General features: G+C 55.0%; 1 protein-coding gene and 1 pseudogene across 4 annotated transcripts in view; one reads left to right on the top strand and one right to left on the bottom strand.

Moving 5' to 3' along the window:
- The window catches only part of TBCD (tubulin folding cofactor D), a 150,233-nt gene that overhangs the window by 27,390 nt on the left and 102,319 nt on the right, over nucleotides 1-20,524 (bottom strand). For all 3 annotated transcript variants that reach the window (XM_081028702.1, XM_081028703.1, XM_081028704.1), the window contains exons 17-23: nucleotides 19,341-19,426; nucleotides 14,455-14,535; nucleotides 12,500-12,573; nucleotides 10,986-11,103; nucleotides 9,330-9,390; nucleotides 8,140-8,162; nucleotides 2,803-2,834 (exon numbers count right to left, since the gene is read on the bottom strand). In XM_081028702.1, the coding sequence (XP_080884828.1) occupies nucleotides 2,803-2,834; nucleotides 8,140-8,162; nucleotides 9,330-9,390; nucleotides 10,986-11,103; nucleotides 12,500-12,573; nucleotides 14,455-14,535; nucleotides 19,341-19,426 (475 nt within the window). The remainder of the gene's footprint in view (nucleotides 1-2,802; nucleotides 2,835-8,139; nucleotides 8,163-9,329; nucleotides 9,391-10,985; nucleotides 11,104-12,499; nucleotides 12,574-14,454; nucleotides 14,536-19,340; nucleotides 19,427-20,524) is intronic.
- Nucleotides 3,091-6,126, top strand: LOC308489264 (thymosin beta-10-like; annotated as a pseudogene). Its single transcript has 2 exons — nucleotides 3,091-3,207; nucleotides 6,068-6,126. The product of its transcript is annotated as a thymosin beta-10-like (transcript).

The following is a 20,524-nucleotide window of genomic DNA, read 5'->3' as shown; positions in this document are numbered from 1 at the left end:
ACTCCCGGTCGGCGATGGGACCATGCAGCCGGCGCTGCTCCCTGAGACTGGGAGCCAGAGTGGACCCCAAGAACTCCGTTCCCTACCACCAGCCGAGCCCCCAGGCCCAGAAATGGTGAGTGGGTGGCGCTGGGGTCAGTGACAGGAGCCGTGGGAGTGGCTCTGCACCTGGGGGTGACAGTTCATATCCAAAACCACCCCAATCCTGGCCAGAGCCACCAGTGCCACACGTCAGCTGACAAGTCGGTTCACGCTCCCAGAGCTGACTTCCTGGCAACGTCAAACCCCAGAACATGGAGGTGACAGGGAGGCAGGCCTCTCAGCAGAGCAGCCGCCATGGGCCAGGGGGAATCCCGGCTGGGCCCCCGTCACTCAGAACCCCGCCCTCCTGTCCCCTGACGCGGCTGCCATTAGGAGCTGCCCCAGGAACTGACCAGGCTTCCCCTGAGCCAGCGGGTGGTGGAACCGCCTGCTTCTGCCTCCTCCTCACACACGTGCACTCACCAAAAGCAACTCAGCCACTTGGAACAGCCTTTGGGAACCCTGCAGCTTGCTCTACTGTGACAAGCCCCTGGGGACCTGAGGGGACTTCCCACCAACCCATCAGGGATTGAGAATCTGGGCACAGCTTTCAGAACGGACACAGGTTTGCAAGGAGCTCGGTCCAGCTTCTCCGGCTCCCTCCTCTCTGAGTTCCTTCCTCCCCATCACAAAGTGCTCTGTCTCTGTGTCTGCGAGCTCCACAAGAGCAGCCAGGGTCTGTTTTGGGCCCCTCCCTGGAGCCCGTGCACAGTGGGGCCACAACACGCGTGCTCACGTCCCCGGAGCCCGTGCACGGTGGGGCCTCAACACGCGTGCTCACGTCCCCAGAGCCCGTGCACAGTGGGGCCTCAATAGTCCTCAACCGAATGTACAGACAAGAAAGTTCACTGCAGTCGTCCCAGCTTCCCACCCATTTCTCCCCCTCATCTCCCTTCCATTCGCCGCTGCCCAGCAAGTGGTTTCAGAGGAGTTATTCTTGGCTTCGCTTTCCTCTCACTGATTGGTGGTACGCAGCTGGGGTTTGCCCTGGTTTCCCAAAGCTCTTTTCATCACCGCTGTGCAGGCACGTGTGCGTGCACACCCCCACACATGCACAGACAAGGCCTTTGCTCAGTCTCCTGTACCTCTGAGCCCAGCGGTATCCAATAAGCTTGGGAAACGGAACTGGCCTGCTAATGACAGTGCTTTTCAAACTGATCCAGGAGCCGCTGACTTCTTCCCACTTCCAGGTCGGGGGGTGCTCTCCTATGTGGTCTGAGTCAGAGACGTGCCACCATCCTGGGGGACAGCCCCAGCCCGGCCATGCACCAGCACGGCCGTGGCCGGGAAGTCCTGCTCACATACCCTCACTGCGCCTCACTCAAGGCTGACTGCTCGCGCTCGGCCCTACCCAGGCTTTCCCCACGCCCCCCTGCTCCCTGCACACTGCCCAATGCACCACCGTGTCCTCCAGGAGCCCAGCTCACTTCAGTCTGGAATCCCAACGCCCTCCCACTGTCCAGGACTGTGTCCTTCCCTGGGACACCACTTGCCACGCTGCTTCTCCTCTGACGGGGGAATGACATGCCAGACCTACGTGATGTCACGGCTGCCCTCTGGGGCCAGAGAACTGACTGGAGGACACATGGGCCCAATCAGAGCAGCACTGACACTACAGGGTGGCTGGCGGGTCAGAGCCTGGCCTGGAGCTGCCTCCCGGCCTGCAGACCAGCCCTGGGGTCTGAGCACAGAGTGTTCTGCAAGCTCAGCGAGGCTGTCACTGCAGCCGTGCTAAGGATCTGCACACTCTCCACTCAAAGTGGATGAGGCACACGCAGAAACCGGGAGGCCTTTGTCAGGAAGATGATTTGGGCTAAGGAGGCCAACCCCCTGTCCAGACTGGGTGGCCGCTGGCAGACACGGATCTTCTTGGAAGGACAAAGGGGACAGGGACAGTCCTGGGGCCCGAGCTAGGTGGGGCAGGGGTGCACGGAAGGGTCACAGAAGGAATGCACCGAAGGGTCTGGAGGGGAGGCCAGGGCTGCAGAGCGCTCAGAAGTGCAGGCTGATCTTGGCAAACACCGCCAGCCGGGCGGGCGGGGAAGGGCCACCCTGCAGCTCGGCATGCTGACAAGCAGATGTATGCTGAGGTCACTCCCCGGCCGCAGCACTCAAGGGCACGTCTGTCACACTGGGGCTACTGACCCTCCCCCCTGCCCGCTCCTCTCCTTGGGTGACAGGCTCCTGGACCTGAGCCCCGCACATGGCCAGGACTGCTTGGGTACCCACTTCACGTCCACCAGACAAGCCAGGTTTTCTAGGTTTAGCTGAAAAGTTGTCAGGAAATCTAGGTATTTGCATGTTGGTATCATTTGACTTTTTGCAAACATTTAAATACAATCTTTGGTCTCCAGTTAATTTAAATATTATTGAGGAAGCTACGCAGCAACATTCGCCAACCCAACCTCTGCCCCCCTCCGCTCGCCCATCCCACCCCCACGGCTGCGACCTGACGTCACTGAAACACACGTGCTCAGGAGCTGGGAGCTGGAGCCTCCATGAACACACAGGAGTGGGGGGCAGGGTCGGCAGCCAGGCACCCCCGGTGCTAATTCTCACAGGGAAGCCACCCTGCCACCTGTCACTGCAAAAGGACGTGCTCAGCAAACTTAACAGTATTGAAAGAATAAAGTGACGCCCTCAGGACTTTTTTGATTCCCTCCATGGCGAGAATAAAAGCCCGCAACCTGCAATCTGCAGCATTCTGTCGCTCAGACCTACCTGCTTGTCTCATGAGCTCTCCTCCCAGGCCCCTGAAAATAAATGAAAACATTCAAGGTTAAAATCTCTTACTACATGAAACAACATAAAACATCCTCACCAAGTAACAGATGTCACTTCAGGCTCCAAAAACTACTCTCGTGCTCATCAGTGGCCCTTGTTACTGCAAGTAGGAACTACCGTGTATAAGAAGAAATGAAAAAAAGTTTTGCGGTCTCTTGCTGCAGCGACGGGAGCGGTAACCAGGAACCTTGGCTGGACGCGAAGACCAGGGATTGTTTTAAGAAAATGGCAGACAAGCCTGACGTGGGGAAATCGCCAGCTTCGATAAGGCCAAACTGAAGAAGACGGAGACGCAGGAGAACACCCTGCCCACCAAAGAGAACACTGAGCAGGAGAAGTGGAGTGAAACTCCTTAAGAACCTGGAGGACCCCGCCCCCCGTCATCTCGGAGACTCCAGCTGTGATGTGGGGACGGGGCCACCTGCAAGGTGGACACGAGCAACAAGCTGCTCTGGGAACCGCCCAATCGGACCGCTGAATTCCCCGAATAAATAATGATTTATTTTCATTAATCATACAAATAATAGAAAATTATTTGTATGATTAATGAAAACAAAACACACCTCGTGGCAAAAAAAAAAAAAAAAGAAAAAGAAAAAATGTTTTGCCACCGCCAGATATCGCGAGTCCTCACGGGTCACTCTGATTTTCAGTTTCCACCGGACACGATAATCGTTATGAATTAGGTATGAATTACATCATTCAGAACAAATTCCATACTCACTTTGAGAGTTTGGACAAATTCCACTTTACTTTGAGAAAACTAAAGGAATTTAAGACACAGAAAGGTATCGTTATGCAGCCCGAGGAAGCAACCCACAAATGTTCCTCTATGAACCAAACCAGGGAGAAGTAATGGCCGCTGCTGGGCCTGTTCTGGATGCAGAGTCAGCGTCTGAGGCTCTGGACACATGGTTCACGTTTGACACCGACAAGAAGAAATTAGCCAACGTGAAGCTAACACACACTCAATGAGAAGACAGGAAGTTGATTCATCATACTTTGGCTTCTCGCCCTGTAGAGTAACGGAATGGAGGTTTGTCCTGCTGCCTTAAACAATTGGAAAAATGGATGAAATACATGGAATGAAGGTTCCAACGCTGGAAAACAGGCCTGGGAGAGGTAAGCGAACAAGGCGCAGCCCCAGGACGCCTCAGGGCACAGCGGGCAGTGAAGCCCCACGGAGCCACCTGTCCAGGGAGTCTAGGAGGTCGAGGTGGGGGAGCGGTCAGCTGGAATTTGAGGAGCTGAGGCAACAGAGGCGGCTCCAGAGCTCTCCAAGGTCCCCTTAAGCCAGGCTGATCGTGAGCCTCACACACAAGACACTACCTGAGCCTGAGAGGAAAGAAACGCTTGGAAGGAGAAGGCAGGACACTCAGGCCCACGCGGGCTGGGCCAAGCCCCTACCAACCAGAGCAGTGTGGCCTGGTGAGAGCAGCCAAGAGGGCCTGGCCGGCAATGAGCTTGTTCCAGACCTGCCACGGGCCTCGAAAGGATCCAGTTCATCTCAACCAACGTAACAGCCACTGGAAGCAGCTACTGGCACGGTTAGAAGGAATGTGACAAAACCCAGCCCCCACAAAAATCTCACCAAGCTTGGGGATCCAACAGAGAATTATCAGGAAAACACAATGCGCAGCTGCAAGAAAACCAGTCAATACAACCAGACCCAGACATGCCCAAGACGACGGAGTCAGCACATGAGGCCATGAAGGCAGCTTCGGCTCTCCATGTGTCCCAGAAGGCAGGGGACAGGCGGGGAGGAGACACTAGGGATGAGAAAGACACAGATGCAACTTCAGAAAATAAACCACAAGTCTGAAAAGAAGAATTGCACTGAACGCAACAGCCGTGGGGGGAGAAAACCCCAAACAATAAAAAGGAAGAGGTTTAAAAAGATCTTGCTCTAAAGAAATGCTCCAAGACTAAGGGAATCATGTGAAAACGAGAGGAGTCCATTCAAACAGGGTCCTGTGGGCCAAACAGTGGACAATTTGAGCAAGAAAAAGAGGAACAATGATGTGAATGGATTACAACATATGGGGGGAAAGGACCCATGAGTCTGTAGGGATGTTACAAAGGGCAGGGTGGGTAGGAAGGAAAGTGGTTCTTTTTGCATAAAGCCCAGGTACTGAATGTAGGAAGAATAAGGGGACCAGACACGCACCCTCTGACAAGCCCCCGAGTGCCGCTCAGGCAAGGAGGGAGGCTCGGAAAGCTGGGGTTCACATCGCCAAGCCCCAGGCCCCAGGTCACTCACCAGCTGGAGGGGGACACGCCTCTCACTGGCACATCTGACCTCCTGGAGGTCGGCCCTGAACCCAGGAATCAAATCAGGGTCTCTTTAGGGTACTTCTGTGTGCAACACAAGTGGCCACGTCAGCCAAGCCACGGCTGGGCCAGGTCTAACCCTGGAACAAGCCAGCACACCCAGAATGCAGAATGGTATTCAAGGCAGCTGCCCTGAACTCTTAAAAAATCAGTATGTCGTGAAAAGTAAAGGAGGGACTGAAGAATATCAACACAGTGCACGAGTTTGTCGGCCCAGCTCAGCGGAACAGGCTTACAAGGACATCCAGGGCCACTTGAAGAAGCCAAGTCCACGCTGGCCCTCGGGGGTAGAGGTGGCACCGTGGATGTGAAGAATCACGGGGTCCCTGCACCTCACTCAGACACGAAACAAACACCAGCCCACAACTTGCTTTCTGCCAAGAAAACAAATGATATACAAACAGACACACACTAGCAGAGATGAGGCAAATGGTCAAATGTTGGTAACTGATAAAGCTGGGGGAAGGGACAGGGCTCGCTGTACTGCTCTCACTTGGATCAGGCCCATATTCATTCTTCACGATGAACGCTGCACGTTAGAGGAAAGCAGTCCATGCTACATGCTCTCCAGGAGGACTCTTCAGACAGGATGCCAGGAGAACACGGTTCCTCACGTCACTGAGATCAGTGAGGAAGCAAAGGGACAGCCCTGCACAGCCACTGCTGGCGGGATGGGGGCAGCCCTCACCGGACAGGCGCACCCCCCACAGGGGCCTCCTCGCACGGGTCCCAAACGCATGTCACACTTCTCATTCCAAGACACAGGCCTGGCTGCACTCGACTCTGAGCAGCCACTCCCACGTGACCCACTCACATTTAAGATGAATCAGACGTCTGTGCTGCAGTCACAGCCTGTTCACCACTCCTGCAGGACGGCCTGACCTGCTGAGGGACATGCAGGAACTGGGCCGTGGCCATCACAAGCAGTAAGGCCAACACGCACTCCAGCGGCGCAGGCTATTCCGCCGAGGGCGTCCCATAGCGCCTGGCCCGCTACAGACGGGTCTGTTTTGGGGGAACCGAGGCTGCATCTGAAATCTCACCATAGACAAACCGTCCAGAAAAGGGGTTCTGAGGGAGGACGGGCACAGAGTTTAAGGTCACCTTCAAGTACAAGCTGTGACTGAGAATGGCCCCGGAGCAGCGGAGGCCACCGCCAATGGTGAGAAAGCTGGGAGGACGGCTCCCAGTGTGGGCGGAAAAGGGGCCACAGACGGAACCCCACAAGCTCAGGGGAGGCCAGGATAGTGGGCCCTACAGACCCAGAGACCAGAGGAACCACACAGGGTGGTCGGGACATCAACGTTCCTCACTCAAGCGGGTCATGGCCGTGGTCACACCCTGGGCCTGTAGCTTCCTTGACAAAGGTCAGTCCTGACCTGAACTGAGCCTGCACGCTATCTTTCCGCATCTCAGATAACACACCTTTGCAAAGTCAGAGTAATTCTCTTTTCCAGACTCCTCAGGGCATGACACCAGGAACCCCTCATTGTCATCTGGTCCCCCACATACCATCTCTCTGTGCCGTAAATGTTCATTATTATCTACCCTGCACCCACCAATGTGAAAGAAGTATGTGTCTCTCCATGTCACTTTTTATCCAATCCCAGAGAGTTCCCCGCTTTGCTTTCTCCTGCCCCTTTAACCTCCCACCCATGGATTCCACGTGACTCCCTTAGTCTCTTCCTATGACTCCAATGTAAAAAATAAGCTGCAAAACTGCCGTCTCAGGAGCATTTTCTCAATCCATTGAGATTTTGCTTCCCTGCAACTGCTGCCAGTTTGGCTCAAATAATCTCACAAAAATTATCCACAGGTTTGGACACTTCTTACGGCAACACCAGCACAGGCAGCGTCCTCGGCCCGAGCCACACAGACTCCAGTCTTTCAGAAAAGCTGGAGGCAGAAGGAGGCCAAAACGAGCCATACTGAGAACAAAGGAGGAGAGCCTGGCATTCACGAGCCATGTTAAAAAGCCACTAAGAAAAATGAAAAGGCAAGCCCCCGACGGGAGGAAATGCTGGCAAATTCTATGTCTACAAAGAGCTTGTATCCAGAATGCTATGTAAAGGGCACTGACAACTCAGTAAGAAGATAGATCATGAGCGTTTTTAATAAACAAAAGATCTGGATAGTTACTTCATGGAAGAAGACAGATGAGATGCGAAGTCTGCCCGTCACTAGGGAAACGCAGGTTAAGGGTGATGACACCTCTCCACACCCAGGCCCGGAGCTGCTGGGGAGGAAGGTGGCCCAGCACCTGCAGGACGGTCTTGTGGGTCTTAAAGCGACAGGAGCCGTGGGTGGGGCGCAGCAGGGCCTCTCCGGGCAGTCACCCAGGAGGAGGGGAAACGCTCGTCCGCACTGCAACCTGGGTGCCAGCGTTCACAGCAGCGTGGTCCCAAAGAGCCAGCAGCTGCAGCAGCCCCCGCCATCGCCTAGAGAGCACGCGTGGCAGCAGTCCCTACACGGCACCACGCCGCAGGACACGCGCCAACACGTCACGCCAAGTGACAGAAGCCAGGCCCAAGACTTCAGAGTGGCCACCCACATGAAATCTAGAAAAGGTGGCACTGCGCTGTGGTGACCGAGAGTAGAGCACGGGCTGCAGGGCGGGGGCGCAGGTGGGCCCCACCGCTGCCTGTCGTGGCTGCAGCCCCTCAACCCTCTACGGTCACCAGAGCCCATCAGTCTCCACACGTGGACCAGCAGGCGCTTCCCATGCCAGCTGAGCCTCAGTAGCTGGAGAAGACGGACGGGGGTGCCCTCCACACCTCTGGGCCACAGGTGACTGCGCCTCATTCGGATAAAACAGGCACACGGCCAGGACCGAGGGACGAGCCTTCCCACTCAGCCACTGAGTGTCACCAGACGAGCCCTTTACAACAGTGCATGTTTCCAGGAAGACACAAAATATGAGAAATTCGGGTTGGTAAAGCTTACCTGTATAAGTGACGATCATGAAACTGAAAATAAAGAATTGAAAGTTAGTTATTTAAATTATCTGGATTTTTAAAGTAACACAATAGGCTGTGATATTAACAGTGAAAAACCTGCCCAGCAGACGTGTCTGAGGCCAGGCCGGCCGCTCGTTCCCAGGACGAGCCTGTGTCACCCTCCACGAGCACGTCACCCGTCCCCTGCATGTGATCTCACTTAATCCTCACGAAAGCCTCACTTGGAAGGGCAACCGAGGCACTGAGGGGAGGAAGAGGGTCGCCGGCCAGGGAGGCGTCCAGGACTGACCGGGACATCACCGTCCCTTAGGCGGCCTCTCAGGGAGAACCAGCCCTGCCCACCAGGTTGAGGGTGCGTTTCCTTCCAGCAGCTTGGAAGCACCTGGCACCGTCATGCAGCTGAGGTTCTCGCCTGTTCATGTGGCCAGAGGCCAGAGCTCTCCAGACACGCTCTTCGATTCTCACAACAACTCAGGGAGTACTGCTGTCATCACCCACACGTGCCAGTAAAGGCACCCCGGGCCCAGCGGCACCTTCCCGGATTCTGCACCACGACCCGGCGCCACACGCTCGCACGATGTCACGCTAAGGCGAGCACGCCAGGCTGCGCTTTGGGCAAGCACACTGACGGCTTTGCCAAAACCAAATTCAACGGCACAGACTGAGAAGGGTCTGAGATCGAGTATCTTACTACAAAAGCAGTTACTTCCTCGTCAGTGACTGACGGCATCTTTAATACCAAGGCCCACCGTTCATGCTCTACCTCCCTTGAATCATAGGAGACTGAGACCTGAAAAACCGAGGAAAACAAACACCTTCTCCCTGCAGCACAGCAACCGGCAGGTTCTGGAGTCACTTCCGACTCACGGTTCCCATGTGCAGCCCAGCGGAATCGAAGGTTCCAGGCTGGTGCCGGGGCCACTGCCCAGCCACCCACGGTCCCCCTGAGAACAGGCTGCGTCCCTGAGGCGTCAGGCAGCCCAGGCCAGACCTACGGCCGGGCCTTGTGGACACTCTGGCCACGTGAGAGGTGCTCTTCCTTCCTGCCCCTCAGCAACTGCTCCACGGTGGATGGAGCCCCAGGGCTGAGCCTCTGCGGGGCACTTCCTGGGCGTCAGACCCAGCCTTCTCCCGGGGCCGAGGAGGATGCACAGGGCTCAGGGTCTGCACACTGACCTGCTGGTGGATCTGCTTCAGACCGTGCACGGCTGTCTCATCCAGGAAGTCTGCGACGGGTCTGCACAAGCCAAGCACAGCGTGAGACCGCGGGCACCCGGCTACCCAACCTTTGTCCGGAGCCCCACCCCCTCTGCACCTGCCTGCAGGGTTCCCCAGGAAGCAGTGTCCACTCAGCGGGTGGCCGTAAGGACCAGATTGGTGACGCCTGGCCGTGTGGCAGTGTGCTGACAACACAGACAGTCCTGCAATGAGGACAGGGGCGCCGGGACCCTGGGGTTGGGGAGCAGCAGGCTTGCAGCTGCTGGGGTGACCGGCTGCTCTGAAAGTGACAGGACCGGCTGAGGTGAGGGCCCTGGGACCCTGAGGAGCTCACAAGGGGCCTCACTGCCGTCCTCAGGCCTGCTTGCAAGGCTGGCCCTTCAAGCAGCGTCCAGGACTTGAATTTCGGGAGGGTCCCTACAGCTCCCTGGTGGGATAAGGGCGTCTGTGCCCAACTGTACGAGCTACGTGGTTTCTAAGCTGGAACCTGGAACTTGGGAGGTGCAGGGCGAGTGCCTACATGAGCAGCCCCAGCAGAAACCCGGGCGCTTCTCAGATCTTCGCTGGGGGACGGCAGCGTCACACCGGTAATGGGCTTAGGGCTGCCCGGTGGCTGCACTGGTCTCCTGGGACTGGGACTTGGCCAGAGAGGCTGCCCCCTGCCGATCCCCCACCTGTAGGGATGCCCTCAATGGACTGTGCTGTGACTGAGGCGTGCTGTGGGGACAACCACCCCCCGGGGCCTGCAGGTGACACTACGCAACCCAACAGTGTTTCTTAGTCTGTGACCTGAGAAGCAGGTCACAGACGCCACCACGTGCTTGAGCTTTCACTTCTGAGCAAAGAGACGGAGTGAGTGGCTGTGAGGAAGCCGCCGTGCACGCAGGTCCCTCGGGTCCCCTGCACTGACCTTTCCTGTTTAATCACGAGCTTTACCAGCTGGGAAGTTCTTAGCAGAAACCTTCCAATCTGCATTCTCTGGTATTTTAAATGATCAAAAGTGGTGAATGACTAAAGAATACTGAATGTGAGCTACTCAATACCACCTGTGAAAGCGTGCCTCTGCTTTCATGATCTAACTCTACCTCAGAGCAAGGAGATGTCAGGAGACAGCTACGGCCACCGTCCAGACACGCGTGTCCATCAGTGTCCAGGCTGAGCCCCCGCCCCCCCAGCAAACATGAGGACTCGCTGAAGGCTCGGATGGTGACAGATGTTTTAGCGCTGAAGTGTTTTTACACGAAGGGACGCACTCTTCCCTCAGACACACGCTCCTGCACGTGCAGGGGCCTGCAGGACAGTGTACACGGAACTGCCCTCTGCACTGGGAACCAAAACACGCGTGTGCCTCGCTCACTGCCGCGGCCCGGACCTGTTCTCTGTGGTTCACCCACGCGTGGTGGAGCCCATACTTCACGCTGTGGCCGCCAGTGCCCCTGCCTGGCTCCCCGACAGACAGGCGGCGGCTCCATCAAAGGACTCGACTACTCAGAGGACAGAGGACCACTGACCAACTTGTTCAGATAAAGTGTGGGCCCCTGAAGACGGCCGCCCCCACAGATCAACACACACAAATGTGCAAGGGCAAGCTGGCCCCCGGCGGATGTCTCCTACCTGTGCTCCCGCACCGCCAGGCCGCGCAGGCTGTGGGCGACCTCCGCACAGGCCAGCACGGCCCCATGCCGCGTGTGCAGGTCCGGGCTCTGCGTCATCGCCAGCAGGCGTGGGAAAACTGCGAAGGACGGCAGGAGAACACGTCAACTCAGCACACACGGTACCATGTCAGGTCACAGGCTCAGAATCCAAAGGGAGAAGGGCACCCACTGACAGTCACGTGTCAGGGTCATTATCACAACACCCAGGACCTAACCTGCCATTGCCAACAGGCCACAACCCTGGGCACCCACGGAAGTGAGCCGCCTTGGGACGGAGGGCGCCTCTCGCTCCCCAGGTCCCCAGACACGATTGGGTGGCCCGGGGTGAGGACAGAGAGGGTTTTCTAGGTCACTTCTGTGGTTAAGTGTCCGGCAGGGGCCCTGCCTGGGGGCCGGGCTGCAGGACCCCATCACACCCAGGGTGCCTCAGGCCCGGCAGAGAGCCTCTAAGGCTTTTGTGCTCTGGGGGGAGAGCAGGGTCACAGCATCCTTAAAGCCAAGAGGACAGTACAGGTAGAGCCATGTCCACACCGGCCTGCAGACACCACGGCCCCTGAGTCTCAGTTTCCCTAAATGCATGAGAGCAGCCATGCAGAGGCTGTAACAGCAGGCGGCGTCCAAGCCGGGCGATTCCCACACAGGCGTGCCAACTTGGCAGCCGTCAGTGCTGAAGTATCAGGGAAGCCCCTTATCCTGGGGCCACTAATGCTCCTGAACTGGGAAGAAGGGACGGTGGTGAGTGCCCTACACAGGCAGCAGACGACGGACTAAACGAGTGGTTATCTCATGAGTCTCCTGACATCAGGGTGAATTAACAGACAGAAGGCCAGGGGCCCTGGAACTGAAGTCCCACACACGGGAAGCCAGAGACGCCCACGTGACCAGGCCACTGCTGGTCGCTAACAATGTCAGAGGGAACAGGTAGCCTGGAGACACGGCTGCTCCCTACACGGAGGTCAGGTGTGCACGCAGTCCAAGGAGCCCAGGCCGGAGGTCAGGCCGGCTCTTTCCTCGCTGGCGGTGCAGCGTGTGCACCTCAGGTTTGGCCGCTGTGTCTGGAGCAAGATGGCTGGGACCGAGCTCTGCCAGCCAGGAGAGGTCCGCAAATACGAGAAGGCCGGCCGGCGGCCCCTAGGTTGTGAGCCGCCAGGAAGCAGCTTGATTTTTAATTCATTATATTATGAATTCTTTCACTTACTTTCAGCTCCCTGGCTTTGGAACCAGCAGGTGGCCCTGTCCTCGGCTTCGTGGTTCTGGTGCACACGTGTGTGCGTGTTTGTGGTGCACCCGTGTACGGTGCACTTGTGTGTGTGCCTGTGTGCTTGTGGTACACGTGTGTGCATGTGTGTGGGGTATACACGTATGTTTGTGGTACACACGTGTGTGGTACCCGTGTGTTTGGTATGCACGTGTGCATGTGTGTTGCACACGTGTGTGCGTGTCTGGGCCAGCAGGACGCTGGAATACACCTACCATGAGTGGCGCTGTACTCAGGTGCCAGCTGGACCAGGTCATGCAGGGCCTTCGCTGACAGCTCTCTGATGACCCTGGTGGGGGCAGGGACAGAAAAGTGTTAGTTCCTTCATCTTGCTGATTCCAGCTTTAGTCAACTCATGAAAAGAAAAGAGGGAGCGGCCGGTTAGCTCAGTTGGTTAGAGCCTGGTGCTAATAACACCAAGGTTGCTGGTTCGATCCCTGCATGGGCCACTGTCATGTGCGCCCTCCTTAAAAAATAAGGAGAGCTGCGCCCTCCTTAAAAAATAAAAAATAAAAATAGGATGTTCCTTATTAAAGAAAAAGTAAAAAAGAAAAGTGGAGAGACGATATACACGAATTGTCAGCTGGCCACTGAGTCAAAACCACTTATGAAAATAAACGCAAACAGCAGAACCTCTGACTGTAACAAACGAAGAGAGAATTTATGAAATACAGCAAATAATACAGCAAATAACACGGCAAATAGACGCAGGCCCCTGGCCGGGCACCACTGCCACCTCCAAGGAGCTGGATGGCAAAGTGTGTCCCCACCTCCCTCACCCCAAGGGATCTGGCAGACGGGAGGGCCCGGAAAACCTGGAGAAGACCTAAAACTACTCTGAGAAGAAAACAGAAGAGCTTCATGACATAAGATTCACTAATGATTTCTTGGATATGACACGAAAAACACAGGCAACACAAGTAAAAGGAGAAAAACTGATAATAGATAAATGGGATTACATTAAAATTTACAACGTCTATGTATCAAAAGACACATTAACAGAATGAAAAGGCCCCCTTTGGAACGGGAGAATATATATGCAAGTCATATGCCTGATAAGGGTTGGCATCTAGAATATATGGAGAACTCCCACAACCCAGCAACAACAAATAAACAACTGCATTTAAAAATGTGCAAAGACTTGAAGAGACATTCTTCTGAACATGAAGTATAGCTAGCCAATAAGCCATGAGAAGAGGCTCAGTAACAAGCAGCATCAGGGAGACGCAACCAAAACCGCAAGGAGATGTTACTTCACACCCGTTAAGATTAAAAACAACAACAACAACAACAACAGAAAATAACAAGTGTTGGTAAGGATGTGGAGAAACTGAAATCCTTGGGCACTGCTGGTGGGAATGTAACATGGCACAGCCATTAGGAAAAACAGTATGGCTTTTGAGGTTCCTAAACAAATCATAAACATGATACAGCAATTCTACTTCTGGGCAAACAGCCTGAAGAACTGAAAACCTCGAAAAGGTATTTGCACCCCATGGTGACCGCAGCATCAGTCACACAGGAAAGAAAGGGAAGCAACCCAAGTGAAAGTGATGAAAATGTGATCTGTCCATACGATGGACTAGTATTCAGCCTTAAAAAGGGAGGAATTGTGACACCTGCTACCCCACGGATGGACCTTGAAGGCGTTATGCTCAGAGAAACCAGCCAGTCGCAAAAGGACAAATAATGACGGCTCCTTAGGAGGCACTAGAATAGCCAAATTCATAGAGACAGAAAGCAGAATGGTGGTTATCAGGACAGATTCAATCGGCTTTGTAAGCCTTAAGCACTTTCTCACTGTGGATGTTGTATTTTAAAATAAGTCTGGAGAAGTAATGTAAGTTCCTGTCTTCATACGTGACGCATTGGTCAGTGGTCTGTCCCAGTCTTACTTCTGGAGACCTCAGGTCTGTCTGTCAGGCATGTAATGTTCCTGTGTGGACACTGTCACACTGTGAGTACTGGAGCATGGCCACGTCCCGAGGGCTGCATGGCTTGCGGCTGCAGGAACACGCTTCATCCCTCCCTCTCTTGTCCCTTGAGTGTATTCAAGGCTTATAAACCCAATTGAATCTCTCCTTCAGAAACAAAGTAAGAATTCCCATTTGACAGGTAAGGTGATAAAATACCAGAGCTAATTACACACACACAAAAACGCAAAACCTACCCATCCCAATGGTTGACCTTCATGGTGACCAGGTGGTCTATCAGCGGCTGTGTGTACTCGGGAAAGCCGGCAATGAACTTGCTGAAAAAGACAACATTCAGAGACGGTGAGGATGTGAAGGAACAGGAATGCACACACGCGGCTTGTGTAAAATGGTGTTGCCTCTTTCAAAAAGTTTCCCATGAAGTTAAGTGTACAGAAATCCCCTTGCAAGTAAGTATTCAGCCGAGGAAATGAAGATGTACATATAAAGACTTCTACATAAATGTGCACGGCAGCTTTATGAATCAGACCGCCAAATTCAGAATAACCTAAACATCTGCAACAGAGAGCTAACAGATAACCTGTGGGACAGAGGAGAACTTAGCAGCCAAGAGGAGAGAGCTGCTGACACACACACAACACACAACTCTCACACAGCGGCGCTGAGCGGGAGGCGACGCGGTTACGTTCTTCCTGACGCCACGTCCGTGGTATGTGGCCAAGGTGCCCTCTGCACCCGATGAAGATGCTGGCTCCCCAGGTGTCGGCTGTTGGCGCTCACCGGCCTCCAGCACTCACCGGGCTGTGTGCTTCGTGCAAGGGCAGTGGCGGAGTGTCAATGCCGACTTAAAAATAAAGGAAGGCCTCATCTCTCGAAAATACCACGGGAGAATTTTTTTAAATAGTCTCCAAGTGGTCCAGGCCCTTCTAATCATGACCCCAATCCCAGAAACCACAAGAGAAGAGATCGGCACATTCAAACACAACCGACAAAGAAAATAGTCTGCCAGGAAAAGCACCTAACACAAAATCAAAAGATAAATACGAGCTCAGAGCAAAATCTACAACTGCTATCACAAGCAGAGCCTTGCACACAAAGGAGCTCTTCCAAAGTCACAGAAAACACCATCACCTAGCAGAAAAATCAAGGCAGCTTCTGGCCAAGAAAACAGACACAGCTCAAGCCCAGGGGTGACGTCCAGCCTCCTTCACACGGGCAACGCCAAGGAGACCCGTCTGGCTGTCAGAGGCCAAAGCAGGGCTTTGCAGCGTTGTAGGAAGGGTCTGGAAGCATCCAGACACACGCTGGGGACAGCATTAGGTGCAGGGAATTAATAAAACATAAATGCTCTTTGGTCCAGCAATTCCACTTCTATTCATTCATTCAGACATAACCACACAGGTGACAACGACCATATACAAAAAGACTCACTTCACATCATCTCTAAAGCAAAGACTGGACAACAGCCAGCGGCCGGGCAGGATTCTAGAGAATCGCAGCGCAGCGACTGGCAGCCTCAGAAGGACCAGACGAGGCCACTGCCTGAGCTCTAGTCCAAGCTCCGGCACCACGAGTGGCTGACCTTGGAGGAGACGCAGTACTGAACCATGGCCCGGGGACGCCCGCACTCAGAGATCAGCATCTGCGACCCCAAGTGCAACCCAGGGGGTGTCCACGGGAGGACGAGGGCGAAGGGGGTGGCCTAGAGGCACAGCAGGGGGTGGTGTCTCAACAGTGAGAATGCCTCCAACAGCACTTTAGACAGATGATGGGCGGGATGGCGGGGCCGGTGTCAGGCTCCACAAGTGTCTGGGACAGTAAGAGCTGGACGAAGGCCACAGCTGAGCGGAGAAGCAGGATGAGGGACGTTTGAGGGCTGTAGGGACGCACAAATGACAGAAGTAGGTCACCAACCGGATGCTGGGAAAAGAGAAGGAGAAGCAAACCTGAGCCGACAGGGTGGCACGCTGTTTGCTGAGCCAGGATGCACACCAGGAAGCAGTTCCCTCTGAGCTGTTCTCAGTTTGGAGTACCCAGTGGACAGAAACAGGCAAAATTTTGATGGAAATTTTGGAAGCAAACTGCTAGAAGGCAAAATCAGACACCACGTTTTAAGAAGGATGCACTGGCCTGCAGATGTCAGAAATCCGTGCAGGAAATCTACAGCAGCAAGAGGACAGACCTACAAAAGGTCTCGCGGCTGCCGGAAGACAGCCCGGGACACACAGACGTCCACACACCTGACCAGGGGCTGAGCCAGGCCGCTCAGGCCAGCTGGCTGCTGAGCAGAGACGTCTCAGGGACCCGAAGGCTGCTGGGCGAGGCCAGGGGGCGGAGCCGGACACACGCCTCGTGACCCCATTGGTGCACAGTCCAGAAAAAGCGGAGACCGCGCACAGAAGGCCGGTTAGAGGCTGTGAGGCTGGGACATGAAGGGACTTTCTGGAGTGACGGGGGCACTGCCCAGATGACCGCAGTGGGGGTTACACAGCTGCCAAAACCCCCATTTCACTTTATGCAAATTACATGTAGTGAAGCAGGTGTGTAAAGATAAAGCTGATATTTGAAGAAAGGCTTTGTCTTAGTAACTGAGGGTACTGAGCAAGCAGACCAGACAAACACTTGCAGACCATGAATCTGACAAAGGACCTGCATCCAGAATACAGGAGGAAGTCCCAACTTCTCAGTACGAAGACAACAACTCACTGGTCAATACGCAGGCAACACATCGGTCAAATTCGCCCGTGAAAAGACGCGCAGTTATTGGTCATTAGGAAACAGACTCACGCATTCCTCCTGCACATCCACGAAAATGGCTAAAACTATAAAACCAGCCACGGCAAGGCGGGCGAGGACGTGGAGGTAATGGGACGGTCAGCGCAGAGGTGCTCGCGAGGGGGCCGCCACTTCAGAAAAGCATCTGGCATTTTCTTAGACAGTGAGGAAGCCACCAGTCCACTCCTGGGCCTTGAACTCACAGACGTGACGTGGCTGTCCCCAGCAGCAGCATTTGTAACAGCCTCGAGCTGGGCACACCCAGCCGTCCCCAGCGGTGAAGGCACTGAGGACGGAGGGGCCGTCAGCGCACACACAGGGCGAGGCCAGACCCAGGAGAAGTGAGAGGGGCAGGCGAGGAGAGTGTGGACCCTGCAACTCTGTCACGTAACTTCAGAAAACACAAACCAACCCGGGGCCGGTCGGTGGGTTGTGGTGGCAGAGATGGCATGTGTCAGACTCCATCAGAACTCCCCCAGCACATACGTGCACTTTCCTGGGTGTCATCCACACATTAAGAAAGCTGCTGACGTACAGACGGAGACAGGATGATTGCTGGTGCCCCCGACACACACACACACACACACACACACACACAACACACACAGGGCAGCCCTGCATCTCAGCCTCCGGTGTGTGCCCAAAACTCTGACCTCCGACACCTGCAGTTGTTCCAGGCGTGCACCCCTCACAGCCCACATGCAAGCTAAGGCCCGACCCCCAAACCTGCGGCACTTTCTCCTCCCAGGGCACCCTGCTGCACGTGATCCCAAGGCAACTCGGACACCCCTGGCTCTCAAAACCCCTCCACTCTACTGACAACACCCATGGAAGGGTGGAAGGGGACCTGCCTTCCATCCTCTGACCGGCCCTGGCCATGTGGGGCTCTTGACCATGCCCTTCCTTCCAGGTTCTAAAACGCAGCCTTAGTGACACGTTCAAATTGCAGATGTGTGACAGTCAAACTGCGTTCCGCAGGCTCAGAAGTCCCGACCCCCGAGCCGGGCCCTGCTGGCTCAAGACCCGTCGGACCCTTACGTCCTGGGCCGTAGTCCACACACTAGCCTCCCTGGCCACACACCCCCTTTTCCTCCACCCACAGGCTGACAATAGAACCTTGGCGTCTGTCCCGCTGTGGTTGTAGCCGTGGACCCGGGTCCCTATGACCACTGGGCCCCGTCCTCACAGACCACCTCTTGCCCATGGTATGTGTGCAAAATGCATGGTGACAAAAGACCCCGAGCCAGGCCAGGGTCCGCCAAGCCCTCTGCCAAGTGCAACAACAAACCACACGTCAGAAACCTCAGCAACAAACTCACAGGCCCAGGTCAAAGCAGCTGGTTATTTACCCACGGAAGTCGGGGGAAGGAGGGGTGGATCGGCCCATGAAATCTACGTGCAGATGTCAACGATGGGAGAAAACGAAATGGAGACAGGCAAAGTGGTCAGGCGCAGGAGGCCTCACAGCAGGGAGGGCGGAAAGGGTACCAACAGTGCAGGATCCTCGGTCCTGGTCTTTCCGGGGGGAGGCCCAACGCCACGTTTCCTAGAAGTCTCCAGGCTGCTTGTCTGTGGAGACGCAGTGACGGCACAGCCTGCATGGCCGGGCGGTGGTGTCTGCCCTTCCGACAGACATGGGTCAGTGGGCTCTAAAGTGCCTGCGTGCTGCACACGCGTGAGTCAGGGAGCCACACCCCCTCCTGTTAGCGCTGCATCAGGTGACATGCGCATGCAGGAAGCCATTTCCAGGGACCTCCGTCACTGAGCGAAAGGCCCAAGAAGATCATTTCGCAACGTGCAGTCAGGGGTGTTAAAGGTTAATTCCTGACCTGGCTCCTGGAATCTTCTTCCTTACTGAGCTCACACACACACAATTTCAACTTGGGAGACGATTTCACTGACTCAGAAAAGGAGACGCAGTCACTTCAAATCCACGATGTCATTCTGGGACTTGACGCCCACGTGACACCAGCATGACGACACCCATCAGCAGCAGGCCGTGCTCGGAAAGACGGAGCAGCGGAGGCAGCACCGAGATGGCAGGGGGACAGACAGGCCCACACAGCGGCCATGTGGGGTCCACTCCCGACACTGTCACCTCCTTAAGAAAGGACCCGATTCTCCATCAGGCCCACTCCTGTCTCCAGGCCACCCGACCTGCCACTGTCCCTGTTCTCTAGTTTCACACAAGTGGAAGCACACAGCACGCCCTCTGGGGAGCAACGTGAACGGGGTAACATTCACACTTAGTGGACCTTCCAGGACGACACAGGAAATGGCCCCGTGGAGTTTTTTACATCTAAATCATACAGGATATTCTATTTTGTGATGAGTATTAAAATCTTACCTTATCACCAGGAAACAGTTAGATGTGTTCCCAACGGCAAAATAGTCGGCCATGGTCACAATGTCAATTCCATGAGGGAAAGTGCCCTAAGGAAAAGATCAGTGGGAAAAAGGTGACAAACTGAGGTCTTCACTTCCCCACGTTCGACAAGCGCATTCACAGACAGTCACAGACAGAGAGGCCTGACCCACACTGACGGCTCAGGCCGCACACTATTCACACTATTCACACTGGGCTCCAACTGTCGAGTCAAGTCCACTTACTGACTGCCTATCCCAGGCTGGACACCAGGCTAAAACTGTTTGAACCACTCAAAAATACTTCATTTTCTTTTTTCAAACAACTCAAATATTTCAACTTTAAAATGCTGGAATAGACTTTTCTTTCAACTACACGCCGTAAGGACATCAGGCCTCCACAGTATGAAAGCTACCGACTCACTCAACCTGCGCCCACGTCCGGGCAGAAGGGTCTCCGTGGTCACTTGGAGGGGCTGGCCGCCTCCCACAGCCACAGGAGGACAGGAGACACGGGATGGGAGGCGCCGTGTGGGAGCCTGAGGGCCGACGCCCAGAAATGGGGTCTGAAATGGGGAGGCAGGAGCACCCCACTCACCTTCCTGGACCCTCCCAGCCCAGCCCCAAAGACTGCAAGCTGTTGCTGACTCCACTTGAAAATCTGAAAACAGTTTTCTAAAAAGACTTCAACGACAAACTTCCAACTGACGAAGGAAAGAAAGCCTCCGCCATGGACCGCAGGAGGCAGGTGAGATGCCCATCCTTCATCACTCCGACGCGCGTACCGACCGCTCAGGTGTGTAAGGAAAACGGCTGAAAGCGCCCTGCTTACGGCAAAGTCGGCGTGAGACTGACCAGCACAGTATAGAAACAACCAGCACTGGACCAACCGACGGCATCCCGCGTTTCCACCGACGAACCATGAAGGTCCCAAAGCAACAGGTGGGAGCTGCCACGGCGGCGGCTGCACCGTCACTGAGGACAAGTGGTGCTCGGACAGGCAGCTCCTGAGTCAAAGTGACACAAGAGGCACTGAACTTGGGACTGGATTCCAGATTGTGATAAGGGATTCAGGGTACCTGTTACCATGGAAACTATGTCAGAAATGTGGCTGGTTCAGAAACAACACATGAAAGCCAGTTCACCTAGTGACACAGCTACATAGCA

This window comes from Rhinolophus hipposideros, assembly GCF_964194185.1.
Source record: "Rhinolophus hipposideros genome assembly, chromosome: 20".
Classification (NCBI taxonomy): Eukaryota; Metazoa; Chordata; class Mammalia; order Chiroptera; family Rhinolophidae; genus Rhinolophus; species Rhinolophus hipposideros.
This window is presented reverse-complemented; position numbering and strand designations above follow the sequence as displayed.